At 37.1% G+C, this 26,913-nt stretch overlaps 4 protein-coding genes across 4 annotated transcripts; 3 read left to right on the top strand and 1 right to left on the bottom strand.

The window, feature by feature from the left end:
• The first annotated feature begins 1,955 nt into the window (after positions 1–1,955).
• LOC141657236 (thioredoxin reductase NTRC) lies at positions 1,956–8,360 on the top strand. Its single transcript, XM_074464392.1, has 10 exons — positions 1,956–2,323; positions 2,832–3,039; positions 3,124–3,229; positions 3,382–3,647; positions 5,129–5,408; positions 6,383–6,490; positions 6,672–6,758; positions 6,845–6,949; positions 7,643–7,773; positions 8,033–8,360. Exons 1-10 carry the CDS (start codon positions 2,080–2,082, stop codon positions 8,091–8,093), a joined length of 1,596 nt encoding a protein of 531 aa, XP_074320493.1. The 5' UTR covers positions 1,956–2,079; the 3' UTR covers positions 8,094–8,360.
• A 1,466-nt stretch (positions 8,361–9,826) lies between these two features.
• Positions 9,827–11,571, top strand: LOC141657237 (calcium-binding protein CBP-like). The gene is made up of 5 exons (XM_074464393.1): positions 9,827–10,470; positions 10,776–10,822; positions 10,927–11,099; positions 11,202–11,220; positions 11,312–11,571. The coding sequence occupies exons 1-5, from the start codon at positions 9,963–9,965 to the stop codon at positions 11,411–11,413; spliced, it is 849 nt and encodes a 282-aa protein (XP_074320494.1). The 5' UTR covers positions 9,827–9,962; the 3' UTR covers positions 11,414–11,571.
• A 2,589-nt stretch (positions 11,572–14,160) lies between these two features.
• LOC141657238 (calcium-binding protein CBP-like) lies at positions 14,161–15,855 on the top strand. Its single transcript, XM_074464394.1, has 5 exons — positions 14,161–14,703; positions 15,039–15,085; positions 15,186–15,358; positions 15,481–15,499; positions 15,593–15,855. The coding sequence occupies exons 1-5, from the start codon at positions 14,226–14,228 to the stop codon at positions 15,692–15,694; spliced, it is 819 nt and encodes a 272-aa protein (XP_074320495.1). The 5' UTR covers positions 14,161–14,225; the 3' UTR covers positions 15,695–15,855.
• A 2,277-nt stretch (positions 15,856–18,132) lies between these two features.
• LOC141657239 (short integuments 2, mitochondrial) lies at positions 18,133–24,331 on the bottom strand. Its single transcript, XM_074464395.1, has 8 exons — positions 23,928–24,331; positions 23,650–23,754; positions 22,891–22,968; positions 21,274–21,415; positions 21,118–21,188; positions 20,822–20,918; positions 19,551–19,762; positions 18,133–18,502 (listed from the first exon to the last, which is right to left on the bottom strand). The coding sequence occupies exons 1-8, from the start codon at positions 24,102–24,104 to the stop codon at positions 18,260–18,262; spliced, it is 1,125 nt and encodes a 374-aa protein (XP_074320496.1). The 5' UTR covers positions 24,105–24,331; the 3' UTR covers positions 18,133–18,259.
• Positions 24,332–26,913: the final 2,582 nt, after the last annotated feature.

Here is a 26,913-nt window from a genome sequence, read left to right on the forward strand (position 1 = left end):
AAACTTTAAAAACCCCAAAAAATATATATAAGCTCAAAAACTAATGAGATATGAGGTAGTACATCCGATGTATGTTCCTATTTCTCGTGTGCGATCACCCATGAACGGTTCCAAAGGATGATTCATGTTAGCCGACCCCAAATCATTTTGGGATTAAGGCTCTGATATTGTTGTTGTTATTGGTCTTATGATTTATAAATTATTCCCTTTCGGATTGTTTATCTTACTCAACACTATTTGATACATGAGGGACATGGATATAAGTTCAAAATACAAGTTCAAGTCACTCTTATCTTTCAGATTCGTTCACTTGAATTAAAAGTTCAATATCTCCGAAAATATGACTATTTTTGTTGTGATTTTGGTTGGAGATGAAATTACATGATGTTAGCTTTCCAACGAGTGGTCACACGCTTTATTTGGTTAAGTAACAAAGAAGATATGGTCGTTTTAAGTTGAGTTGTTCAATTCTTACGGGGGTGACAAAATTGACGTGACTACAAGATGCAAGCTCAATTGGAATCGATCTTAAGTTACTTTCCTAAATCGAGTCTAGATTATTAGTTTCCTAATTCGAGTCAGGTTGTTTTAATCCTAATAAGTTTAGAAAGTCAGTTACTTTCCTAATCCTAGTTAAGGTAGTTGTTGTCTTATTTCCAAATTATTGTCTTGTTAGTTTATGGTAATAGTGAGTACTATAAATAAGGGTTTTTGTAATCAGTTTTATTCAATCAAAATTAAATTAGAGTTTGAGAATTAATACAAGAGTTTCTTGTTGTGTGCTTATTGCTTGCGAGTTATAAGTTCTTCATTTCTTCTTTGCGAGGTTGAGATTTTAGTGTGATTCGATCCTTGCGAGGTGAGAGCCACCATTCGAATTCAGTTTCGAGTTCCTTGCGAGGGAGGAAAGTTGATCACGTCATATCCTAGTTTTAGTTGAGGGGTCATGCGAGATTTTCACAACTAATTCATATCCCTTTATTTTCCGTTAATCTACATACAAAAATCAAACAAAAGCACTTTAATTCCGCTGCGTATTTTATTATTCAAAAATCAAACACCAAAAACATTTTAGTGTGTTGTCAGTTATGAAGTATGATTGGGAGTTGGAGATTGATTGTGGAACAACTGGTTACCTTTGTTGCATTTTGTCTTATATTGATTATGCACTGAACTGAGCACGTTGTTGTTTTGTAAAATCTGTGGTGATCCATTCAGGGATGGTGAGCAGATTGTGACAGGTGATGATGGTCTTTAGATATGTAAACATTAACTTTATATACTTTAATAAATGTTGTGGAATGATTTCTTTTGATATACTATCCTCGGGCAACCGAGATGGTAATAGTCCCTCATGTTAGGATGATCCTTGGTAAGGCACATTAATATGAGGGGGTGTTACAACGTTGGTTATCGTTATAAATTATTATGTTCATTATTAATTGAAAGATTAAAGATCAAAATATTAAAGATTAAAGACCAATTTTTTCGTGTAATTATGTTCATTACCCAGTTATTTCATTATTAAGTCAAACGAATCAAAACAAAATCTAAGTCACTTTTATTTTGATCAATATTAAACATAATAATTGTTGGGTCATCAATTTAATCGAGTTAATATCGAGTTGGGTTCATCTCGGATTGGGTCGAGTTCGAGTGTGCAAAAATTCTCAATTTTATCGGATCTGATTTGCTCGGGTTTGAATTGGGTCAAGTTTGCCAGCTCTAACTCTATACTCATAACAACTGAATCTATTCTTTCGGCCATACTATACGGTAGTGCAGCCCACGAAGAAGGCATGAATCCAGTGTGTAAAAGGCCCAGAAAATCCGGGGAGAATAGAAATGAGCCAACAAACCAACCAACAAAATCAATACTCCGATTCGGGGTATAATGTAGTCAAAAAAAGCGGATAAACCAATGAAAAAGGATGAATTGTGGCCAAAAAGTGATCAGAGCATTATCTCCCCAGTCCCCCCACCCAATCTCCAATTCTCCATATCGTATTCCATTTTCCACCAACCTTCATACATCAACAGCAGCAGCCAGTATTGTATGGTCCGCAGCAGCTAATAAAAATGGCCACCCGTATTATCCATGGCGTCGGACTCGCCGCCTTCTCCCCTTCTTCCACCACTACTACCACCACCACAACAACAACAACAACAACAACTAGTCTTCATTTTATCAACTCATCCTGCTTCACTCGCCGTGCTCCTCCCCGTCTCAACTCCCTTCCTTCTTCTTCCATTTCCGTCTCTCCTCCTCTCCGCGCCTCTGCCTCCGTTTCCGCTTCCAACCAACTCATCAAACCCTCCCAAAGTGAGCCTTACATTCTTGTATTTCGTGTATTATTCTTCCTTTTATATTCTCTGTGATGGGTATTTTAATTAAAGGTAAACAAATGATTGGGACGGAAGTAGTATATGATAGTCACTGTATGTCTTGTTAATCCCATGAATAGCTGGTTTGGTTTGAGCCGATGAACGGATGAGTCTGTAATGTGTTGTTGTCATTGCGCATATATTCGTTTAAGAGTAGTAGTACTTCTATGCTGACGGTGTTGCAATAATGGCCTGGTTCATTTGTTTCGTGTTCTGTTCTGTTCAGTTCAGTTCTTAACTTGATTACACTATAACTCAGATTCCTAGATTACAAGAGATCTAAATTACGCAAATGTAAAATTGATCAGTTTAGCTACATTTAGTTCAAACTTCAAATAAGCGTGGTTCAGTAAAGCTACAGGCATAGGAAGCAAGACTCCAAAAAAGGCGTTCTAGTTTAAAGTTCATTTATTTTTTTAATACGTAGCCAACTTCTTAACTCACAGGTGTACCAGTGGAAAATGTGGTAATAATTGGTTCAGGTCCTGCTGGGTACACAGCAGCAATTTATGCAGCACGTGCTAACTTGAAGCCAGTGGTGTTTGAGGGCTTCCAAGTGGGTGGTGTACCTGGTGGACAGTTAATGACTACCACAGAAGTGGAGAACTTTCCCGGGTTTCCTGATGGAATTACTGGTCCTGATTTAATGGACAGGTTGGAAACTCACTGCAATGAGTATTTGATCATGAGCTTATAGTCTCTTTTACAGGGATCACTGTTGTTTTTTCTTTTATGTAGGATGCGGCGACAAGCTGAAAGATGGGGAGCAGAGTTATATCAAGAAGACGTGGAATTCGTTGATGTCAAAAGTAGACCTTTTACTGTGCGAAGCACTGAACGCGAGGTGAGATGTTTTCCATTAACCTTATAATTTGCCAAATTCAAAGGTCCATAGTGCGTTAGTGTTTTAAATACCAGACATTTGTTCCTCTCCATGCTTCTCTCTTATCTTCTTCAGTCCCTGACAATATATTATTTGTCATCTTTGTTGTGCAGATAAAGTGTCACGCTGTGATTGTTGCAACAGGAGCGACTGCCAGGAGGCTTCGATTACCCAAGGAGGATGAATACTGGAGCAGAGGAATTAGTGCATGTGCAATATGTGATGGTGCATCACCTTTGTTCAAGGGTCAAGTTTTAGCTGTTGTTGGAGGAGGTGATACAGCTACCGAGGAAGCAATATATCTGACAAAATATGCTCGGCATGTTCATTTACTTGTTCGACGAGATGGATTGAGAGCATCTAAAGCAATGCAAGATAGGTCAGTGATACTGTACTCATTTTTAAGCTCATGTCTTTTTATGATACCTAGCTCTTTAGAGACGCTTGACCATTGGACTTCAGGTGTAAATTTGTAAACATGTAATAGGTGTCCAGGCTGTGTCATTTAGAATACTCACTTTGGTGAACCAACACTAGTGTAAGATAAGGAGTATTTAAGGTAGGGGAAGGAGTCTAAGCTTAGAGAAGGAAAGGCAAACCAACTCTGCTGGAAAGATTTGAAGGAAAAAGGACTGGGAAATGGATTTGACCCATTTATCACTTTTCCTTCCTTTCTCTCAGTTTCTTTCAAAACAAGTTGTACGAGCTTCTTTAGTTGGTGTGAGGCAACACGAGCATGCAACAAGGGACGTGTCAAGGGATGAGGTGTGTGAGAGGCAAGGCAAATCCTACTCCTTAAAAAACAAAGAAAGTAGTACTACTCCATGCAGGACCATACACAACTATTTTTATAGCCAAAAAGACAAGTTGATCAAATCCTATTTCCGGAACGAGAGAACATTAAGTCATACTCTTACAAGGTCGAACAAAACTTCATAATAGCTGTAGTTTAGCCGTTCATTATTAATATTGCAGCACTATTATTGACTCTATTTTATCACTTGGTCTTGCTTCAGACGGGCCATTTTGGTCTGAATTAATAAGACGGGATTTTGTAACCATTTTACAGCTAAATGTGACCACTATTGAAAAACAAGTTACCATAAGCTGTAACATTGGTTGTACCATTGTGGTTACATTTAACCATAAAATGGTTAGAGCTGCTTCAGACGAAAAGTGGCCGTCTAAAACAAGTATTTGCGCTATTTTATTAGGATTAGAAACTCTCACAACTTGTTTTGATACAAGCTGAGAGAAGGGGGGGTCCAAACGATCGCCTGCTTGATCACCCCTTTTCCCTCTAAATCTTTCCCGTGAGGTTGGTTTTCCTTCTCTAAGCGAAAGTTTATGTTTAAGCAAGGGAAAATGGACTTTCAGACTCCTTCCTTTCCCTTGAATATCCCTTATCTAATTCTAGTTTTGATGCTTTCATCATGTTGATTGTTCCTTTGAACCATTAATTCCCACCTTCACAATAAGAGCCTTTCAACATCAAACGAGCTTGTCATATGACTGATGCCATCTTCCATTTTTTGTCCAAATGTCTTAATTGGAGTGTAAACTATGAAACTACAGAGATATTGCTTTTGTTTTGGAGGACTTATAAATGCTCAACAGTTTACAAAACATAGTAATATAAGCTGTATTGGATGATTGCCATGGGACCTAGTATTTGTTGATGACTTTCATTTGACAAATTTTGGTTATATGGTGTTATCTATCATTAATTTACCTGTTCGATGTTCTTATCGGGAATGATCTTTTGTATTTGGTATTTTAGTTTAGTTGTCTAGAAAGTCATATTGAGTTTTCAACTATCTGAATGTTTGTTTAACAGGATGCTTATGGCGAATGTTTCAGAGTTTTCAACAATCCCAACATCACTGTGCACTTCAAAACAGAAACAGTGGATGTTGTGGGCAATACAAAAGGCCAAATGTCTGGTGTACTGACGCGTAAAACTGATACGGGCGAGGAATCTGTGATCGAGGCTCGGGGCTTATTTTATGGCATTGGTCATTCTCCAAATAGTCAATTGCTTCAAGGCCAAATTGAACTTGATGATTCCGGCTATATTTTGGTGAAAGATGGAACTGCAGAAACGTCAGTAAGAGGTGTATTTGCTGCTGGCGATGTGCAGGTAACATTCTTTACATCTAGTTTGTGGTTATTGAAAGTTTGGTATGTGGAAGTTTCCATTAAACAGTGTATTATTTTGTTTATTTTACTTTACGACTTTATCACCTTAATTGTGGAAATTATATTTGCTTGGGCCAGATTCTCATCTATCTGGTAGCGCCATGGTAAAATAGTAAATGAGGTTAAGGAAAAATGTCGTTTGTATGTATGTGGTGCTTTTGTCAGCACGCCTATCTCATTATAATTTGTTTTCTCAGCTTCAAATTTATAATATTCGTTTCACTTTGGTTAGGCCTGGAGGGGACATTTTTTTTTCTCGAAAAAGGTTCTGTCAGTTCCTTGAAAACAAAGACTTGGATGTAAAATTTTCACCTGAAATTTAGCTGCAAAGCTCATTTAATGGGTCTTCTGAATAAACAATAAACTATAGAAACAAGGATGAACAATTTGCCTATTGCGTACATGGTGCTGTGCCCTCAGTAGATGTCTAGGCTGATCAGAAACCAGCTTTTCTTCTTAGCTTTCAAAAATCCAAGATATGTATTCCATTTCTGAAATTTCAAGATATGTGTTCCAAAATCTTTAACAAGCATTGGTGCTGCTAATGCTTAAGTTTGTAGATGGCTATTAATGTTGTTCTCTCTCTCTCTCTCTCTCTCCGGTGTCTTCTAAGTTTTTTGTTTCTTGCGGGGTAAATTCCCTGAAAACATACCGTAAAAACTTAGAAGTCAAATCATTAGTTGTGTACTGTCTAGAAGCTACTGCCTTCTCATATATAACAACCGGTTTCTTGACCAACATAGTGTTGGCTTGCACCTGCTCGAATATAAGCTGTGTGTATATATTTGACTAATAAGAAATTTATATGGCCACTTTCCTTAAAAAAGGTAATATGAGGTTTCTAATTAAGGGTCATATTTTTAGTTTTTAGATAGCTTTGATGTTATAGTTCTTATGTGAGACTTGAATGAGTAGGATCATGAATGGAGGCAAGCAGTTTCTGCAGCAGGATCTGGATGTGTTGCAGCTTTGTCAGTTGAAAGATACCTTACAAGCGAGAATCTTCTTGTTGAGTTTCACCAGGTATGTATTAAGTGACTACCTGTGTTAGAAAGTAGAAACTTTGAAATTAGAAGGAGTTGCCAATATTCAAACAATTCATTAATGCTGTTGGTGCTGAGAAATTATGCAACCCAATTTCCAATGCATGATAATAAGGTCAGTAATTACGTGGACTCATAATTATTATTATATATCTTAACAGCCACAAAGAGAGGAAGTTAAAAAGGAACTTACTGAGCGGGATGTACAAGCAGGTTTTGATATTACTCTAACCAAGCATAAGGGCCAGGTATTTTTTTTTCCCCTGAATCTTGTTTGTGGTGATCTTGTTTGGAACCTAGTTCGGTCAGTTAATTTGATTCTACTCGTTGGCAGTATGCTTTGAGGAAGCTATACCATGAGAGCCCTAGGCTTATATGCGTTCTGTATACTTCTCCAACTTGTGGTCCATGTAGGACACTGAAGCCGATACTGAACAAGGTAAGTTTGACATGTGTTTTGAACGCAACTTAAATGGAAATACGTTTGCTTCAGGTTATTCTTAATTCTTGTTTATCCTGTTGATGCTTCTGACTTGTGCATTCAGTTCTACTGTTTTATTGAACAAGATGGTTTTGGAACCTTTTATGCACTCAGAAAATTTCTAATTATGTTTTGTCTAGAACTACTTAGAAGGCATGTCACAATGTTTTATATTTCAACCTTAATCAGATCAATGGCACGGAAACTTTCAGGTTGTGTATGGTTTTGTATACTTCGTTCACTTGAGATGTGACGTTTCATTTTTTTACATTCAGTTCTCTTATTCGGATACATGACTAGAAATATGCTCCCATTAACTGTGGTCGGTCACTTGGTCATCTACCTTAAAAAGGGCTGAAAAAGAAAGATTGTCTTGAGTGACCACAGAGAGGGCTAATGAAGGCTTGTGTGTTAGACCAGGGAAGGGAGGTGCCGTTCATTTTTGTACTTTGTAATCTTTCATGCTGGTCGATCTGGTTACGCTGCATTACTTTGTAGTATCAAACATATCAGTTCTATTTATATGGTTAGTGTAGATCCTATAGAGCTTTCCATGCTTCTTATATTTTCTGCAAGTATTTGATGCCCTTTTTGTACCACAACTCTTCTTATCTTTACAAAATTGTTTCCCTTTCTTTGGTAAATTGGCAGGTCATTGATGAATACAATCAGAGTGTTCATTTAGTTGAAATAGATATTGAAGAAGATCAAGAGATTGCGGAGGCAGCTGGTATCATGGGGACACCTTGTGTTCAGTTCTTCAAAAACAAGGAGATGATTAGGTTGGTGAATCCTAAACTTCTGAAGTACTCGTAGTTCTTACACTTGGGCTGCTCTGTTTGTTTTATTTGCATACTTGCCTTTTAAAAACATGGTTCATGATCCCTTCCCAGACAAATCTTGAACTTTAATTCCTCCGGCTCTCATGCCATAAGAAGTAAGAACAATTAATCACGGTGATGAAATTAAAACACAAGCAAGAATATAAATTCACGATCAACTTGCCTTTGCTGCTGTAATATATCTCTCGTGATTATCCAGGTCTATTCCAGGAGTAAAGATGAAGAGAGAGTATCGAGAATTCATAGAGGCAAACAAGTGAGGTTTGGCACATGCCATCATGGAGTTCTATTTGTTTCATGTTTACCGATTTCTGGGGTCACCATGTCACATAGTACTATAGTAGCCATTGTTACCCCCCTCAATTTTTGAGTGCATATTGCAATTTTTTGTAATTGCTAATCAATGTAATATTTTTTTAAATTGCAACTTTGCCTCTGCAATGTCGGATTTTCCCTTTTCGCTTTGGGCCTGTAAGATGCTATTCAAACCAAAGTAATATAGACCGAAGCATGATTTGTTGCTTGTATCTTTCTTTTGTTTTTTATTTTAAAAATGCTTGGCATCCTGGATCATACGATTCCATCATAGTTGAGTTCTTATCATCAGCATCTCAAATTCTCTAGAGATGGGATCGTATAATCCTAGAACCCTACAATGTCGGGTTAAAAAAAAAAATTAATGAAATATAATGAGAAGCACCCAAATTTGGCGCATATTGTGGAAACATGCTGGATTGCATTTTTGTCATTATCCTTATTCTTTATGAATAAATATTAATAAATAAGTGTTTTAAGTTTCAAATATTTTTTTACCGCAATTATATTTAGTGAGTTTGTAGATGCATCCCGATCCCCACTTTCTTTATGGATTCTGGGATCAAATTCTCAAAATTCCTTTTTGCAATTTATTTTCTTTTATTTTTATTTTAAAGAATACATCGCTGTGACTGAGAACAATATCAGCATCTCAATTCTCACACGTATAATTAGAACCCGCATATGTCGGGTTAAAAATTGAAATACAGATGAGAAGCACCCAATGCTGGCGCATATTATGGACGCAGCTGCTGGATTGCATTTTTGTCCATCCTTATTCTTTCTTTTTTTGTGCTATTACCTTTTGGCAATCTATAACTGATGCATATATTCCGATCCCCACTTTCTTTTTGGATTCTGGCATCAAATTCTCAAATTTCCTCTTTTGCAATTTATTTATATTATACAATGTGAGAATACTACACCGCGATGGGTGTGACATAGAACAAAGAGCAAATTCAGAGACGTCTCCACGTTTTAATAATCAGACATTAGAAATGGAATGGTATTTTCAAATTTTCATCCAGCACTGAGTAAGAAACAATTATCTAGTTGCGAAACGGATTAACCATTAGTAGAAATTTAAATTATGATTTCAAAGTTGAACGGAAAATTACATTGCAGTCTTGCAGAAAGCCTTTGGGTTAATCGATGTTGACGGGAAACAATTCAGTGACTCGGAAATCTCAGCGGGTGGCGAACTGGTAATACCACAAAGTAAACCTCGGAAAAAATTGAAAATTTTAACTAAAACATTTCGAAATTTCTAATGTCCAACGGGGACGACTGCCCCTGCTAACCCCTACATAAATGTTGGAAAAGAAGGATGAAGGGTTTAGTGGAGAAATATCATCCCCATGGATGGGTACGGTTTTAAAGTTTCTTCCGTTGGAGCGAGTGTGGTTTGAAAAACTTGTGCCCACCAATCTACCATGAGTTGTTGGGCGGATAGTGAGATGAGTTTTGCTTTGTTGGTACAGACACGGGGAGCGTACACATGTGTGAGACGCAGGTAATTACTATTGTTTTGAAATTTTGTACATAAGCTTAAAACATGAGGTGAAAATTTACAATGACCAGTGCAACTATTACAAAACTTAGAGGAAAACAAAGATGCATTTCGAAAAAGAATACTAATCCGCACTCAGGATTATGGTTCTAAAATGCGACAACTTTTGGCTACGATTGTACAACTGGCTTCTCAAGAATCAAAGATGCCTACTTTCTCAACCTATAAATACCTTTCAATGTTTTCACTAATTCATCAACAATCTAAGAATTAATCTCAGTTCAATAATAACCCTCCTTCGAAAATGCAAGCCTACCCCTGTGAAACCCAACCCGCCTGTGGAACATACCAGGGACAGCAGCCACAGATGCAGTCCGCCTATGGAACAAACCAGGGGCAGCAGCCACAGATGCAGCAAGGAGGATCCTATGGTTACTCTTCCAGCTCATCGTACCAGGGGCAGCAGCCACAGGTACAACAAGGCAGCTCCTATGGTTACTCCTCTGGCGCATCGTACCAGGGGCAGCAGCCACTGGTGCAGCAATCCGGCTCCTACAATAAGTACTCCTCCAGCTCATCAACAATGACCGTCTTCGGCCAAGATGCCTTTTGTGATGTCATGCCATCCTCTTTTCCTCCGGGAACTGACCCAAAGATGGTGGAGTGCTTCAACAGGATTGACAGGAATGGCAATGGCCTCGTTGATGACAAAGAGCTCCAGTCTGTGCTTTCGTCCTGCAACCAAACCTTTAGCCAGAGGACTGTCCACCTCCTCATGTACCAGTTCACTCACAGCAACAAGAGGATGTTAGGTAACTTTACCTTTATAACCCTTCAACAACTTCGCCGGCATTTTCCCTCGTATTTTTCTACATTTTGTAGGATTAATTTCAGAAAATCATAGCTTCGACTGAATAGAAATATTGGACACCCATTCCAAATAAACAATAACTCTTTGATGAGACGGTCTCATGAGACCGACCCAAACCCTTATGAATTAACTGATTAATTATAGGTGGGTTAGTCTCGCATGTAAGACCGTCTCTCAAGTCCTTATGCATTACTCAACTTCTTTATGATTCTGGACACTGAATTCTTTGTTTAAAACTGTTGACAGGTCCCAAGGAATTTGTCCCTCTACTGAACAACCTCAAGAGCTGGCAGGTAGATCAGTAGTTCTCTGTGCATAAAATTCCGACTAACATTGATATTGCCTTCTAATTCTTATCAAGGTTTGATTTGATTAAAGTGGTTAAATAAAATTGCAGGCAGTGTTTCAAAAGTTTGACAGGGACAGGAACGGAAGAATTGATTCATTAGAGCTAGGCACTGCTCTCAACTGTCTGGGTTACTCCGTCTCCCCTTGTATCGTCAATATGCTGGTTTCTAAGTTTGGAAATGCTGGAGCTAGGTGTTCACTTCAATATGATCACTTCATCGAGTATGGCCTCCTTACATTCTCCTTCACTGATACTATATCGATTCCTTTTAAAAACATAACTAACTCTTCCTTTCTTCTCCTTCTCCGCTTTTCTTGATCCAGATGCTGCCTCACCGTTAAGGTACATACATGTTTCATTTCCGCTTCATTATAAACTAAATGTTTCATAATAATGTATTGCTGAAAATCCATCTTAAATATGTGTATTGCAGGGATTGAGTGAGACATTCAAAGCAAAAGCCGGTGGATGTAACTCAGCAACTTTCTGCTATGATGAGTTCCTGATCAATGTTCTTCCTTTCATAATCGCCTAAGCGACATTGTGGGCATGATTATCTAAAACCCCTGCTTATCTAGGCAAGGCTATGGTTATACACACATACTGTGTTCTATGTATCAAATAAACAAAGCTTTCTATGGCTTCCCCGGTTATTAATATCGTTTGTTAATGAGCATTTCTGTTTCTGGTTAATCATCAAGGCATTGTCCCTTGTTTTGTTGGATAATCCCTACTTCTACGTCCCTCAGGTGTTCAACAAGCTAATTTTATAAAGATAGTCTGAGATAAATGAAAGACTACGCAAGTTTGAAGATACATATAAATCCTAACGATGTATCAAGGCCAAATCAAGCAATCAACAAAGTTAAATGAAAATTCATGAACTTAAACAGGAAATCACAGAAATACTACAACACGACTTGTGACGATTTGTGAGTAGAGCATAGAATCAACACACATTTTGGGTTTTAATGTCTATACCCTAAGAATTTAAATCAGAACTCCAGACTTTGATGTTCCGTTTGGCTAACATCTAATACGGTATATATCGGTAAGAGTAGGATTTCTAGGGGAGTACTAATCAATAATCATGGTTAACTTGTACAAGATTGAGGGCAGGTCATAGGCATACATAACTTTGTATATTCACCTCGATCTCACCATGGACCCGTTCTTTCCACCACTGGTCATTTGTGCATCATAATATGAAAGTGTCCATGGCCTAAAAAAACACAGTATGGATTACAATATTAGACCTCATCAACGTTCAACATCAAACAATCGCAATTCTGGCTCCCACAATAGCTAGGCTTGCAAATTGTACTGTGACCGACAAGGAAACAAAATCTGGGTGCGTACTTGATGACGATGAGCCCTACGTAACAAGAACCATTTTTCTAACAAACAAGAACCTTATATTGAACACCTATGCTAATTTGTGATGTCTCACAACCGATTAATATAATGTTGAAAAGGGGAGGTAGTTGTGAGAATGTGAGATGTCACAAGTTACTTTTAAGAATCCATAGTTTATGAAATAAATTGATGGCAGTTGAAAGGATTTCCATTTGTTCAAGAAATTCCCCGTCATATGAACAAAATTGCATTTTCCACCATGTCTGTATGCCAATATTAGCCATTGTTCCACTCAATTTTAGAGTGCAAATTGCAATTTCTTGTAATTGCTCTGCAGAATCTACAATCAAACCAAATCGTTGAATAATTTCCTATTACTGCAAATTGCATTTGCCTTCCACAGTGATAGGAGTTTCCCTTTTTGATTTGGGCTCGTAAGATGCTACTCAAACCAGAGTGAAATGGACTACTACACTTAACCTTGTATTAGCAACATAAAAAGGTTGTTTCCAAATAATCCAAGTTGAAAATTGTGTAGAGAATTGCATTGAAGGACTCCTACTTTATAATAGGAAGAAGTTAAGGCACTTACGTAATCAATTTTACGTAATGAGTTTTCAACACCCTTTGAAATGGAAACGACTTCTATTCTGTTAGCATTGTGGAAAAACCAGCTGCTGGAATGCATCTTTGCCCATCCTTATTCTTCTTCTTTTTTTCGTGCTATTATCTTTTGACAATCAATAAATGGGGGATATATACTTATCCTCACTTTCTCTATTTCTGGATTCTGGGACCAAATTCTCAATTTTCTTCCATTTGCAATTTATATTATACAATCTGAAAGAATACTAATTACTACATTGCATACACTTTCATTGCAACTTGCAAGGGGTGTGCCATAGAACAACAGCATCCCTCGTAGAGGTGTCCACCTTTTAATAATCATACGCCTCATGCGGAACCAGTTGGTCTTGGTCTTGCTTAAAACCGTCTTAATTTAAACCTTTCACAACCTTCTTTTGTTTCCACCTTTCTATTAATTGTCCTTAGTTTCGGCCTCTTCGGGAATATGGCCTTGGGTTTTACTGGATTGTGATAACTTCACGAGATAATGAAGACCCGACACAAAAGAGATGAAAAAACTACTCGTAGTACTCAAAATCGAGTATTCTATGGCTGCACGCATACCAAGTAAAATATTAACCTAATCCTTATTACATAAAACCATATAAGATTATAATTTACCGAGTCATGTCATTATAATCTAATGTTTTTTATGAAGGGCAAGGGTCGGAACTAGTGGCAAAATATCACAACCCCCGCCGGAGGTCGTGCATTACTCAATGGGGGGAGACTCAATAACATCACTAGAACTTTAATCCTAGAATAATTTCGAGTAAAGTAAATAACATAAACTATCCTTTAAAACTGTCAACCGTCCACAATCTGTTACATAATAAAACAAACGCAAAAATTAAAAAAGTAAAATATAATTTAAGGTCGACAAACATATTATCCTGTGAAAGTGTCATCCACCAGGGTGGATGGTCTATCCGCCCTTAAGTGGGGATGGGATTACCAGTCATTCTGGAGGAGTTACCAACAGTCCAATATTCACCTACTTTCTTCCTATTTTTACTCCATTACCTTCGTAACGATTAACCCACTTCAAGTAAACACAAAGTAATTACTATCACATAAAAATTTTCTAAATGAACTTTTAAAACAAGAGGTGAAAAATTACAAGCAATGCACTATCACAAAACTACAGGAAAGAAAGATGCATTTCAGAAAAGAATACTAATCTGCACTGTATTATTATGGTTCTAAAATGAGAACTTTTGGCTACAAATTGTACCACTTGCTTCTGAAGAATCAAAGATGCCTACTTTCTCAACCTATAAATACCCTCTCAAGTCTCAATGTCTTCACTAATTCATCAACCATCTATAAACTAATCTCCTTTGAATAATCACCCTCCTTCGAAAATGCAAGGCTACCCACAACGCTCCTGCGAAACCCAGTCCCCCTGTGGGACGTACCAGGGGCAGCAGCCACAGATGCAGCAAGGAGGGTCCTACAGTTACTCCTCCAGCTCATCAAGCCAGGCACAGCAGCCACAGGTACAGCAAGGCGGCTCCTATGGTTACTCCTCCAGCGCATCGTATCAGGCGCAGCAGCCACAGCTGCAGCAATCCGGCTCCTACAAGTATTCCAAAAGCTCAACAACGACCACTATGACCGTCTTTGGCCAAGACGCCTTTTGCGATGTCAAGCCATCCTCTTTCCCTCCGGGAACCGACCCAAAGGTGGTGGAGTGCTTCAACAAATTTGACAGGAATGGAAATGGCATCATTGACGACAAAGAGCTCCAGTCTGTGCTTTCCTCCTGCAACCACACCTTTAGCCAGAGGACTGTCCACCTCCTCATGTACCAGTTCACTCACAGCAACAAGAGGATGTTAGGTACTTTTACCTTTCTAGCTTTTCAACATCTTCCCTGGCATTTTCTCACGCCTTAATGTACATGTACTAAAAAGGCTAAATAATCTCATTACCATTCATATTTTGGACTGAGTTGAAATAATGGACATTCGTTCCAAATAAACACCCAGTCTTAAATGAGACGGTGTCACCAGACCGACTCAAACCCTTATGTACTACTCAATTAATTTTAGGGTGGATGGGCTAGTCTCATGCGTAAGATTGTCTCAATCAGAAGACCATCTCTCAAATCCATATGTATTATTCCACTCCTTGAAGCTTCTGACACTAAATTATTTATTAAAAACTGTTGACAGGTCCCAAGGAATTTGTCCCTCTGCTCAACAACCTCCAGAGCTGGAAGGTAAATAAATCACTAATTCACTATGCATAACATTCTGACTAACACTGATATTGCCTCCTTATTCAGGTTTGATTTGATTAATGGTGGTGTTAAATTGCAGGCAATCTTTCAAAAGTTTGACAGGGACAGGAACGGAAGAATTGATTCATTAGAGCTAGGCACTGCTCTCAACTGCCTGGGCTACTCTGTCTCTCCTTGTATCGTCAATATGCTGGTTTCTAAGTTTGGCAAATCTGGAGCTAGGTGTTCGCTTCAATATGATAACTTCATTGAGTACGTCCTTCATACCTTCATCTTTCTTTTATATTCAGCTTCATTGATACTACATCTATTCCTTTTTCAAACATAACTAACAACCCTTCTTTTGTTTTCCTTCTTCCCCTTTCGTGATCCAGGTGCTGCCTCACCGTTAAGGTAAATACATGATTCATTTGCCCCTTCATTCATAAGCTAACTGTTTCATAATCATGCATTCTAAAAATCCCATCTTAAATCTTTGTATTGCAGGGTCTGAGTGAGACATTCAAGGCAAAAGCCGGTGGGTGTAACTCCGCCACTTTCTGCTATGAGGAGTTCCTGATCAATGTTCTTCCCTTCATAATGGCCTAAGAAAAATTGCGGACAAGATTATCTAAAGTCCCTGCTTATGTAGGCAAGGCCATGGTTTATATACACATAATGTGTACTATGTACTAAATAAAACAAAGTTTTATATGGTTTCCCCAGTTCTGAAATAGTTTTTATTAATGAGTAATACTATTTCTGGTTAATTATCCACGCATTATATATCCCAAGTTTTCTTTGGGACGTTCCTACTTCTCCCTCCATCCTTCCTCTCCCCTCCCTCCACCCTCAATCCCTCGAAACAGATCTTCAATAAGCTATTTTAATAAACACAGTCAATGAGATAAATGTGTCCGATAAAGCAATGACCATTTACCAGTCAATGAATTTTGATAAGCTCACACAGGAAATCAGACATGAGAACAATAGGGAAATTACGGAATGGACTCTCCAACATGACTTGGGAGTAGAGGACAAAATCAACACACATTTTGGCTTTTAATGTCCATACACTAAGATTTTAAATTAACTCAGGATCTTATTTCTTCATATTCTGCCAACTAAGATCAATGTGCATACCAATCCGTACAGCAACTATCAGTAACGACTAAAGAGTGGAATTTCCAGGCGAGTAATAATCATGGTTAACCTAAAAGAGATCAGGAGGGTCGTAAAGTGAAGGAGACCAGCATATCTATGTATATTATTCACCTTGATCTCACCATGACAGGCTCCGTCAAAATGACAAGCATCTCAGGTCATTATTCCATCATAATTTGAGTGTCTATGGCCTAAAAAGTTCAAAATATGAATTACATAAGCACCTACTCATCAATGTCCAACATCAATCAAGTGCAATCCGGGCTCCTACAAAAGCTAGGCCTATGGGAAGAATCTTCTGGCTAACTCATGTTGGAAATTGTACTGTGACCGAGAAAAAATTAATAGCTCAGGTAATAGATAGTGGAGATCAAATCATTGATTGAAAGCTTGAACTGTAAACAGCTTACAAAAAAATTCAGAACTATTCAACCATCTACCATAGCTGGGCAAAAACTTGACCATGGTAAGCCCCACATAACAGGAACAATAGTCTAACAAACTTTGGAGTTATCTTTGACAGAAAAATAGAATGGATCAAAATCAAGCAAAAAGTCTTTGGTCAAAGCCAAAAAGAGGTTTGGCGTTCCCTCTCCAACCTTCCCCGTGGATCCCAGATCCGGTTCAGAATCCGAATCATTCAGGGGATGTCAATCACCCCTTATATAGGGAGACACAGACCTACACACGGGGTAAGCTATGCTAATGAGCTAAGACTAGACTTGCCTTATCCTCCAAAGCACTTTACACTGAAGTGAACAATTAAGGATATTGGCTTTCTCTTACACACCCTATAAAGTGCTACTAATTTTGATTCACCAAGCCTTTGTGACTTAAATACACTACTCCAAGATCCAAGATCCAAGATCCAAGTAAATTATCTAAGTCTCAATCATTATTTAGACAGAGAATGTCTTAAGAATTAATTTTCCACATTTTATGAAATAGATTGATTCTAGTTCAAAGATCTGCACTTGTTTAAAAATTCTCCGCCATATGAACAGCAGAGCGCCTGATGTTAAGTAAACAACTGAACAAAGACTTATGTCAAACATGAATCACAATTAATCAATTAGAAAAGATCTAGTGAAACACCAAAACCTGCACAACTGGTAGCCTATCTTTCTACCATAAAAACTCTATGACTAAGGCACAGGTTTCATTACCAAAAAAAGAACAGGTCAAGAATGAACCTTTATTATGAGGATTCTGCACCTGCTGATGCTTGTAAGGTATTCTTCCATCGCCAAAAAACTTCAATTAAGACTCCAAGATGCATCTTCAATGACGACGTCAAGTATGAATCATGTGAATATCCCAACTCAAGCAAAGAACTGGCAAGTTTGTACTTCCATCATTTGTCATATTACATTCCTACCACAGGAATGTCATGAAGTCTTGAATGGAGAGACCTTATTATAACTCAACCCTAAAGAGAGCTCTAAATCCAACAGTCACATTTTTAACAGAAAATAACCATAGAACCTCGTGTACCATCATTCTCTATCTTCTTGCATTATAAACACCATAGGAATAAAATCGACCGCAAGCAACAAAAGCCGTTACCAATATTTGGGTAAACTTTTACAAAGCACATCACTGATTATACTCAAAAAGCAATTACCACTGATCTTGGTCATTTTGCTTCTATCTATTTGAATTATGAGGATTAAAGAGCTTAAACTCATGAATTGTAAAATTGTGAGACTTCCTTGAACATATATAGTGACAATTTCAATGGCAGCTTACCTTCATAGTCATAGGGTGTCAAATTGACACTTGCACACACGGACAGGATACTGCACAAGGAAGCATCATTGTTTCCTTCTTCAGTAAATCTCGTTTCTCGTTTATGTGGTTTCTTTAAATAGTGTGGTACTTGAAGCTGAAACCTTATGATTCCCAGGAAAAGATTCTCTTTCATAATCTGCCATAGATGTGAAATAATACAAATTCTTGTTTCTGATAAAAACAGAGCTTATAGCAGGTATTAAGAATTTAAGATACAGGTTATAACAAGTCAGGGACGTCATCAAGGATGAATGGGCCAAGTTTACCCGTCCTAAACAACGTTAAAAATCTTTTTGCCGTCATTGTACGCCCTTCTGATGCAGTTTGTGGTATTTTTAATGCCTTCTGTAGGGCTTCAAACTGCTCCTCTATGAGACTCTCCATGTCTTCTCCAGCTTCCAAATTGCCATCAAAACTTGAGAAAGAAGCATATAGTGCCTGTTGCACTTCCATCACAATGTCCTGTTGACAGGATGCAGATTAGGTGCCTAATGGTAACAGTTGCAAAAACAAGGCAAATGATGATGTGTAGGCTTTAGATTACCCGCACAGATCCATAAGATGGTGTTTGATTAAAATAATTATGTATCAGGCACTCTATTAAATGCTATCATGTATTTGTTTAGCGTAATCGTAGCAAATAAGTCAACCCTACTATAGCTCTCGGTTATGCTACTTCAACTCTTCAGTTTTAGGACCGTACCCGTATAGACATGAGAACATGACATACATGGATATGGGTACGAATTAAATTCCCTGCTAAACTAGTGAAGCTCGCACCACATAAGTAGAGGAAGAGAGTTTTTAAAGCATTTAGTACTATATTTAATGATTTTAAGTCTTATCTGTAAAAACTCTTCCCATTATACTTGTATTAATATTTCAAGTTAAGAAGTGTATTTCTGCTTTGAAGAAGTGTCCCTATACATATCTTCATTTTAAGAAAGGGTCCCCTGTCCAAAAATTTTTGGTGATGCCGAGTCTGATACTTGGATATGTACTTCTGTCCGACACTCATACCCAAGTTAGTGTAACATAGGTTCTTTGTCCCTACAGAGTACAGACCTAATGGAAGTGTACAGAAGACAACAAGTTTTTGAATCTGGCATCTATTTACTCGTCGATTTGGATTCATCAAATATAAACTCATTGTCTCTACTCTCGATCTACGGCCCTTTCACATAGGCACCTGTTTGAAGGCAAAAGCTAGAATGGAAAAGTGAAGAAACTACATCTCTGCAAAAAAGTTAAATGTGATGGGGCAATTTATACAACCTGCAAAACAAGGTGAGACTTCCATATGTACGCTGAAATAATCACAGACTCATAAGCTTCACAATAATATAGTTTTATAACTCTTACAGACATAGGTATTTAACAATTCTCATACATAATTTCTTTGAAGAATGTTCTCAAATGGTGAATATTTGCGGGAATGAAGTCTAAAAATCATCAGAAAACATTGTTCATTCTTGAAAGGACAGTGCACTATAAGATTTGAAATTAATACCTGAATGTAAATAATATCAGAATTATCTAGTGTCTTCTTTCTATTTGGCAGAAGATCTTTAAGATTGTATTCGCACTTTCTCTCAGACTCATTCTGGACCTCTTCCATCCTTCTCAAATGATTCCAGTGAAGTGGAGTCCCACGGCTGTTTAAAACAGCAAGTATATATTGAGCAATACGCTCTTCACCCACTGCTGAATCTTTCACAGATCCTGCCGCAAGACCAAAACATCAACAAATAATAGATTGATAAAAGGCTCGCTACAATCATCAAGAAAATATTTATTCAAAACCAAACATGTCTAGTGTATACTGTATATAGTGAACTATGATTCCTTCTTAAACAGACAGGTCCTCTCCATACACCGGAGCCCCTTTACTTCATCTCTGTAGCAAGTATCTCATGTTTCTTTTTAGACCCCATGTAATGAAAAAACGTTTTAGAGTTCTCAAATGACTTATGAGTCATTCACGAACAGCCTCTTCATATTCTCCAGAGGTAAACTTGCGTAGATCCAACCACTCAAGTTATACTCCGACATAGGTGGGAGGGTCAGAAGCCTCGAAACATTAGGGTACTGTTGTTCTACTTTAACTTTCACCAAAGTATGTATTCTGTTTCCTTGTTAATAACTGATTGATATTACTACTCCAACTAATAAGTTTAGCGGGCACTAAATTCATATATAGAAAACCAAGGCACCTCATGATGCTTTTATAATTTTATCTTAAGATTCCCAAGTCTAGACTTCAACATAATTTCTGCCTTTAAATACTTTCTCGTAGATGTCCATAAATTTGAAACAAATCATTTAGTGTCTAAAATCTTGAAACAACTTTTTTTATTATAAACCTTGGTTAGCCCTCTGAAGTTTGAAGCTGAAATTCCGGTGGAACTAATATTTACTCAAGGTTCGGGAATAGCTGAATGTGGTACATGTGAAAGTGTGACTCTTGTCTTGAAGTACTAAGTGAGAGTAGAGAATAAATTTAGATAGGTTGGATACTGAAAGAAGTTTAGAACTTAAAATGTGCTCATTACAGAAAAGAGGCATGTTAGATTATTTCTAGCATGTTATTTACGACAAATAAAGTTCATTTAGGAGATCATGGTGAATACAAATCGCAAACAAAGGCATAATGTACCAATTACCGATGAAGGTTAAAACTGATATTCTCCTTGTAACTTATCCAGCTCAAACTAACAATAAAACTATAGAAACATTCCTCAAATCAACAAGAATAGCAAACAATTAAGGAAAGAAAAGAACCTGCTGCAGCTAATTTTAGGCCTGTCTCTATGTCAGGAATACTTGGAACAAGCACTCCTGGTGTATCCAGGACATAGATGCTAGGACGATGAGCAATCTGTGTATAAAGAACCAAGTTTCTGAGTGCTACTCATAACAAGACTCGATACTAGACAACTATAAAAGATGTGAAACCAATGCATGTGGACCGATAAGATAGTGGGGAGATATTAAGATACTATCACATGGTTAATTGGTCATACAGTCAACCTCTTTAAGATTTTACACAAGAGACCCAATGAAATATAGGAAATAACCTTGAAGCCTGCAATATCTCGTGTAACTCCGGGCAAAGGTCCCACTGTAGCGCGTTTCATCTTGTCCTCCCCTAACAAAGATATGCATATGAAAATTATATGATTGAAGCTTGGTTAGTTTAAAGCTACATTGTCATTTCTGATTATTTAAGTTACCGGGAAAGCGTATTGTTGAGATCTGATGGATGGAATTTATTAAAACTGACTTGCCAACATTGGGAACGCCAACCACCATAACATGTAGCGTAGGTTCCCTTGCAATGACCTCCTTAAGCTTCAGTTCTACAAGGCCCAGAAGCTGAGACATATAACAACTCACATCACATAAGGGACGCTACAAGTGAAAAAAATCTTGGCAGAGTTTCAACTTTCAAATGAGTAGGCAATAGAAAGAACTGAGCACAGATACTACAGAGTTGCTCCTAGAAGTCAAAAGTTCTACAGAAATTACATTACATAGAAACATACACTACAGAAATTTGCATATGAACTCTAGGCAAAATAGAGACATCGAGACTTAATTGTAAGTAACTACAAGCCAACCTAGCCATGAGCTCAAAGGAGTGAACAAGTGAAGACCGCCTCATGTAGAATGAACTCTGCAGCTTCTGTCAACATGATTTCTGTAAGACGTTTTACCAGAATCACTCGCAACCTTAAACCAAAACAGAAACTTCTTTTGAGGATAGAAGTGTTTGTGACATTTTATTTCTTTTAGAGGAAAAGGCTTGTTTCTATCGTTTGCTTCTATCTCTAATGGAGTCAAAGATTCATTATTCTTTGATTTGGATTATGATGGGATATAGCAAAATGCACACTAAACTGGTTGCGCTTCTTTTCATCATGAAGTGACAGTCATTGGATGGAGCTCAGGGTGCAATTTTCATTTTGGACCACTCGAAAACAGCCTTTTTGTGTTGCTAACACAAGGGTGAGGATGCGTGCATCCCTCCCTTCCCCCTTTACCACGCAATTTCTGGGAGCCCTCTAGGCACTGGGGTAATGTTGTAGAGGAAAAGGCTCTAAGTCTTCAAAGAGCTTTATATGGAACTTGCAAACGTAGACTATCCACAAAAATCTTAGTTTGAAGATGCGCTCGGGGCCTGAGGCAACGAAGAGAAAAGCGCAAGCCTTTTGGACGCGAGGTGCCCTACTTTTAGTAACAAATTTAGATCTTCCAAATAAAATTTTGGCCAACAAGCCAACAATACCATTTTTAGGAGTTTTCAGGTGTAAAGGAGTAAAATTAGGAATAAAATGGCAGAATTAAAGGTCTAGATGAAAAAGATACAGAAAGTGCATATTAGTGAGTCTTGTTAAGTGAGCTTTACCCAAAAGGCGCACCTAAAATGCACCGAGGCGTTTTGGTTAGTCCCTCACCCAAGGCGCACTTTTTTAAACTAAGATAAAAATTTACGAGCCTCCCATTTTATCATTCTCATTTTTTACCATGCTATTTATCTTTGACGAAAATTGTTTTAGTGTATTAGAAAGCAAGCGATTCAACCATGTAGATAGAAGCAAAAATAATTTAGGTGAACAACAATGTCAAAAATGAAAATGAAAATAAACAAAACAGCTGAAGTGACACAAAACAACTCAAGCTAGATCAAATTTTAAGACAAAATAGTTCTTAGAATTTATATCAACATTTTGGTTAACATTACGTCTCATTTTACACCCGCAATAAGAAATTCCATAATTAAGTGCCTGCAAATCTCCCTAAGCCATATTTTAACCAAACCAAACAAACTTTTTTCACCTTAAACAAACCTTCTTCACAGACGTCTTGCTATGCGCATTAATTGGAAGACAATCTTGATTTGAGGATTCAAAATACCGCAACCATTTCTGCAACCACATAACCAGCAGAGATTTAAAAATCTAACTGATATACTTTTCCTTAAAGATTCTTCATCAGTGACCTCAATGAGACAAAATTACACCTCAGAATACCAATATAATTAATGTTACTGTGAACTAAACCACAACTAACTGAACCAACAACAGCAAACCCTAATCCCAAGTTGACTTGGATATTAACTAACATGAATTGTCATATATAACTTCTGACTTTGTGTTGTAACATAGCTAACTCGATGTTCTATAAAGAACTCTCAATTTCAGCTTGATATTAAAAGATACAACCCAAAATCATGTAAAATTACCCCATCAAACATAATTCCAACTCGAAACAAAGCAACAGTAACGATTATACAAAAAAAGAACCAATTTTTTTTAAGCTCAACATCAATTTCACAGGCAACTCAATAAACTTAAAAACTACTCCGTCCGTCCTGGTCATTTGTTTACGTTTGGTTTTTTGGCACAAAGACCAAGGAAAGAGAAGAGGGTCAATTATTAGATGACAAGTGGACCAAATTGAGTATGTAGGATCAAATTGCTCATCAAATGCATTCCCAAAACAAAAGTAAACAATTGATTGAGACCCCAAAATAGAAAAAGGTAAACAAACGACCCAGACAGAGGAGTAAAAATGAACGAGAATGAAAAAAAAAGGCAAAAACATACAGGTAAAATATTGGGATTAGCCAAATCTTTCTTGTTAAGAACAATGATACGCCTTTTATCCGCAATCATCGATTGCAGCTCCTCGTTTCTCGACGACAGTGGTATCTGATCAACAATACAGTAAAAATTATTTAATTAAAATTTCAGATGACAGTAACAACAATCAATAATATCGTGATTGGATGACAAGTGGACCAAAATAAAACCGAATATCAAATTAGAAAGGTAAACAAATAAAATGGAATAGGTAAACAAATGACCGAGACAAGGGAACTGACACGAGAGTCACGAACTTCGATGACAAGGTCAGCGAGTTTAAGACGGGAGCGAATGGCGCGGGTGGCGGCAGCCATGTGACCAGGAAACCAGTTGATTACACCAGCACCCTTGTAAAACCCCATCTCTCCTATCCCTTTCTTTACTACTTCTATGTTGATGTTCTTCACTCCTGCCATTTTTTTAATTAATTATTTGCTGGAAAAACAATGTGAAGGATTTGAGATGAACAGTTGAAGAAATTGAATTTGTTTTGGTTTATGAAATGAACTGGGGACTAAGGAGGAAGGTGATGATGAATGATGATGATGATGATGAAGAGAATGGGGGTTTAGAGGTTTAAGGTTATGGGGGATGGATCACTAGATTTTGATTTGGGATGAACAAGCCCGATAAGCCGACAAGCAACGAGTAATACAATTGGGCTGGCTCTTGAATAGACTTGACAAGCAGCTTGGGTTCGGATCGATAGTTCGTGCCGGGTTAATTTTTGGCTAGTAAGAGTTTGGTTCGAGTTAACTATTACTCAGTATTAAATTATTTATGAAAAATAATCAGTTTGTAATAATGGATCAGATCAATTCGGATTCAGGTCAAGCTCGGACCTTGAGTGTGGGTGTCGAGTTAGGTAGGGGTCGTGTGATTCGAGTCATGCCAGATGTAAATTTAGACCTGACAAATGAGTCAACCGAGCCGAGTCAATACAAGAAACCCGATATTAATTGCTCTCTGGTCCACTGTTCCATTCTAAAGCCGATGTAGGTCAACTCAACTTCATCTTCAATTTCAGGTTGCAAGAGTTCGGGTAAGAAGGGCCAGTTTGAGTTCAAATCAAGTTCGAGTCTTGAGTTTCGGTGTCGGGTCGGGTTATTCAATTCAGGTCAATGTTGTCAGGTCTATCTGGAATGCATACAATTAAGGTTGATCATCCGTCCAACCAGGCCGGATCGAAAACCGAAAATAAAATTTTCATGGACAAAAGACCTAACCTAAAACTTTCAGGACCGAACCCGAAATGGACCTAAAACTATTTTTTCACAATTATTTATATGATGATTACATTTAAATTTCGCTAAATCAAATGTACCGATTAATTAGATGATATTTTTTATGAAAATAATTGCTAATATTAATTTATAATGTCTTTTGAAGATAAACCGATTATTTTTTTTACGATATTATAATGATTATAAGCTTTAAACGTAAAATTTGGTCCAATTGATCCAGACCTAAATTAACCGATCTTGGATCGGACTGGACCGAAGACCGAAAACAAAAAAAAATGTGGACTAAGGTCCGAGGATTAGATCTAAAAGAATTCGGTCCAAACCAAATGGTCCAATCTGAATCTAAATTTACTCACCCTACATGCAACTTTGGTTATCAAAACAAGGAATTTTATATTCCAACATTTTCGTGCAAATCCCTTAGGTCTAAAAAGAACACAAAATAAGTTCCTAACTACTCGGATAGATACCAATTTTACCAATTAAGTTAACCGAAAACCATCTGTTAAAAGAAATTGTTGCACAAATGGAAAGTAGGAAAAAAAAAAAAAAAAAAAACTAATTGATAAATCCTACACTCGATTTTGCTATATCCTACACATTTTCCCCTTTTTTTCCACTTCTACCCTTATCTCTAAAACAATAAAAAAAAATGATACCCAATCCCAGATTCCCTCCCACCCCTCCTTTTCCCCTTGCTACGACCACCCTGCCCCGGCCTCGTCCCCCTTACCCAACGCCGACCACCTTCTCCACGCCATCGACCTTAGTCCTTTGTTGACTCATTACGCCGTCGACCCATAAATACCGTCAACCTTCTCCATTCTCCGTCGCCGACAACCTTCCCCTTACTCTATTGCCGTTGACCTTCATGTTTCTCCGTCGTTGATCGTTGGTGGGGCGGCTGGTGGTGTAAACTGTACACAAACAGTTGAGGGTGGACTGGTGGTGATCCTTCGTTGGGAAAATTGCTTATTTTTTTAGGGTTTTTTTATTTGTCTCACTTAATTAGGAAGTGAAAAATGGGAGGGATAGACTTGAAATAATGCGTAAAAATGTACGAGATTTAGTAAAACTAGTTTACCTCTCGTGCAATGTATGCACGGTATATATAGAGTTTTACTTTTTTTTAGTGTATTATATTTATGAAATTTAAACTAACTAATCTTTTTTTTAAACGTTTCTCATCGTTATATTTTTAGATTTGAAAAATTAAAGTCAAAATCGTATTAATCATGAAATGAGTATTTCAATGAAAGTTTTTCCTATTAGCGAGAGATTAATGGTGTTATTTTTATAAAATTTTATTGATAATATATTCTTAGCCGCAAATTTTTATCATAGAAAATCAATGAATTTTTTTTCGTATGATTCTTTAAACAAAAAAAATTCATTTTTATATTATAAAAAAATTGAGATAATTTTGTGTAGAATATAAAATACTAAATCACATGAATATCACAATCCCTTATTTACTAAATGAATAGGCGAAACTCCTACTTTTCCCACCTAAAAATATTTCTTAGAATAGTGCTTGGTATTTTTAGCATATACTATATGTGTGGACATGATAAGTTATAAATGGATATAATCTTTTGTATTTAAATATTTATAACATTTAATATTTCACATTTTGCACAAATTTATCTCCAATCTTTTTAGGATAAGAAAATTCTTTTTTTTAAAGAACTTATTGATTAAAATTTATTGACTTTTTATGATAAGAAGTTGCGGCTAAAAAATATGATATTAGTAAATACTTCGTATTTGTTAAAATTCATTGAGTTTTTATGATAAAAATTTGCAGCTAAAAAATATGTTATATTAGTAAATATTTGTAAATTAACATCATTAATTTCTCGCTAAAAAATAAAAATAAAAATTCAAAAAAAAAATACTCATTTTATTACTTCTTACGATTTAAACTTTTATTTATTCCTCTAATCAAAATACATTAAGGACAAATATGAAAAATAAGTGA

Source organism: Silene latifolia, chromosome 5 (genome assembly GCF_048544455.1).
Source record: "Silene latifolia isolate original U9 population chromosome 5, ASM4854445v1, whole genome shotgun sequence".
Lineage (NCBI taxonomy): Eukaryota > Viridiplantae > Streptophyta > Magnoliopsida > Caryophyllales > Caryophyllaceae > Silene > Silene latifolia.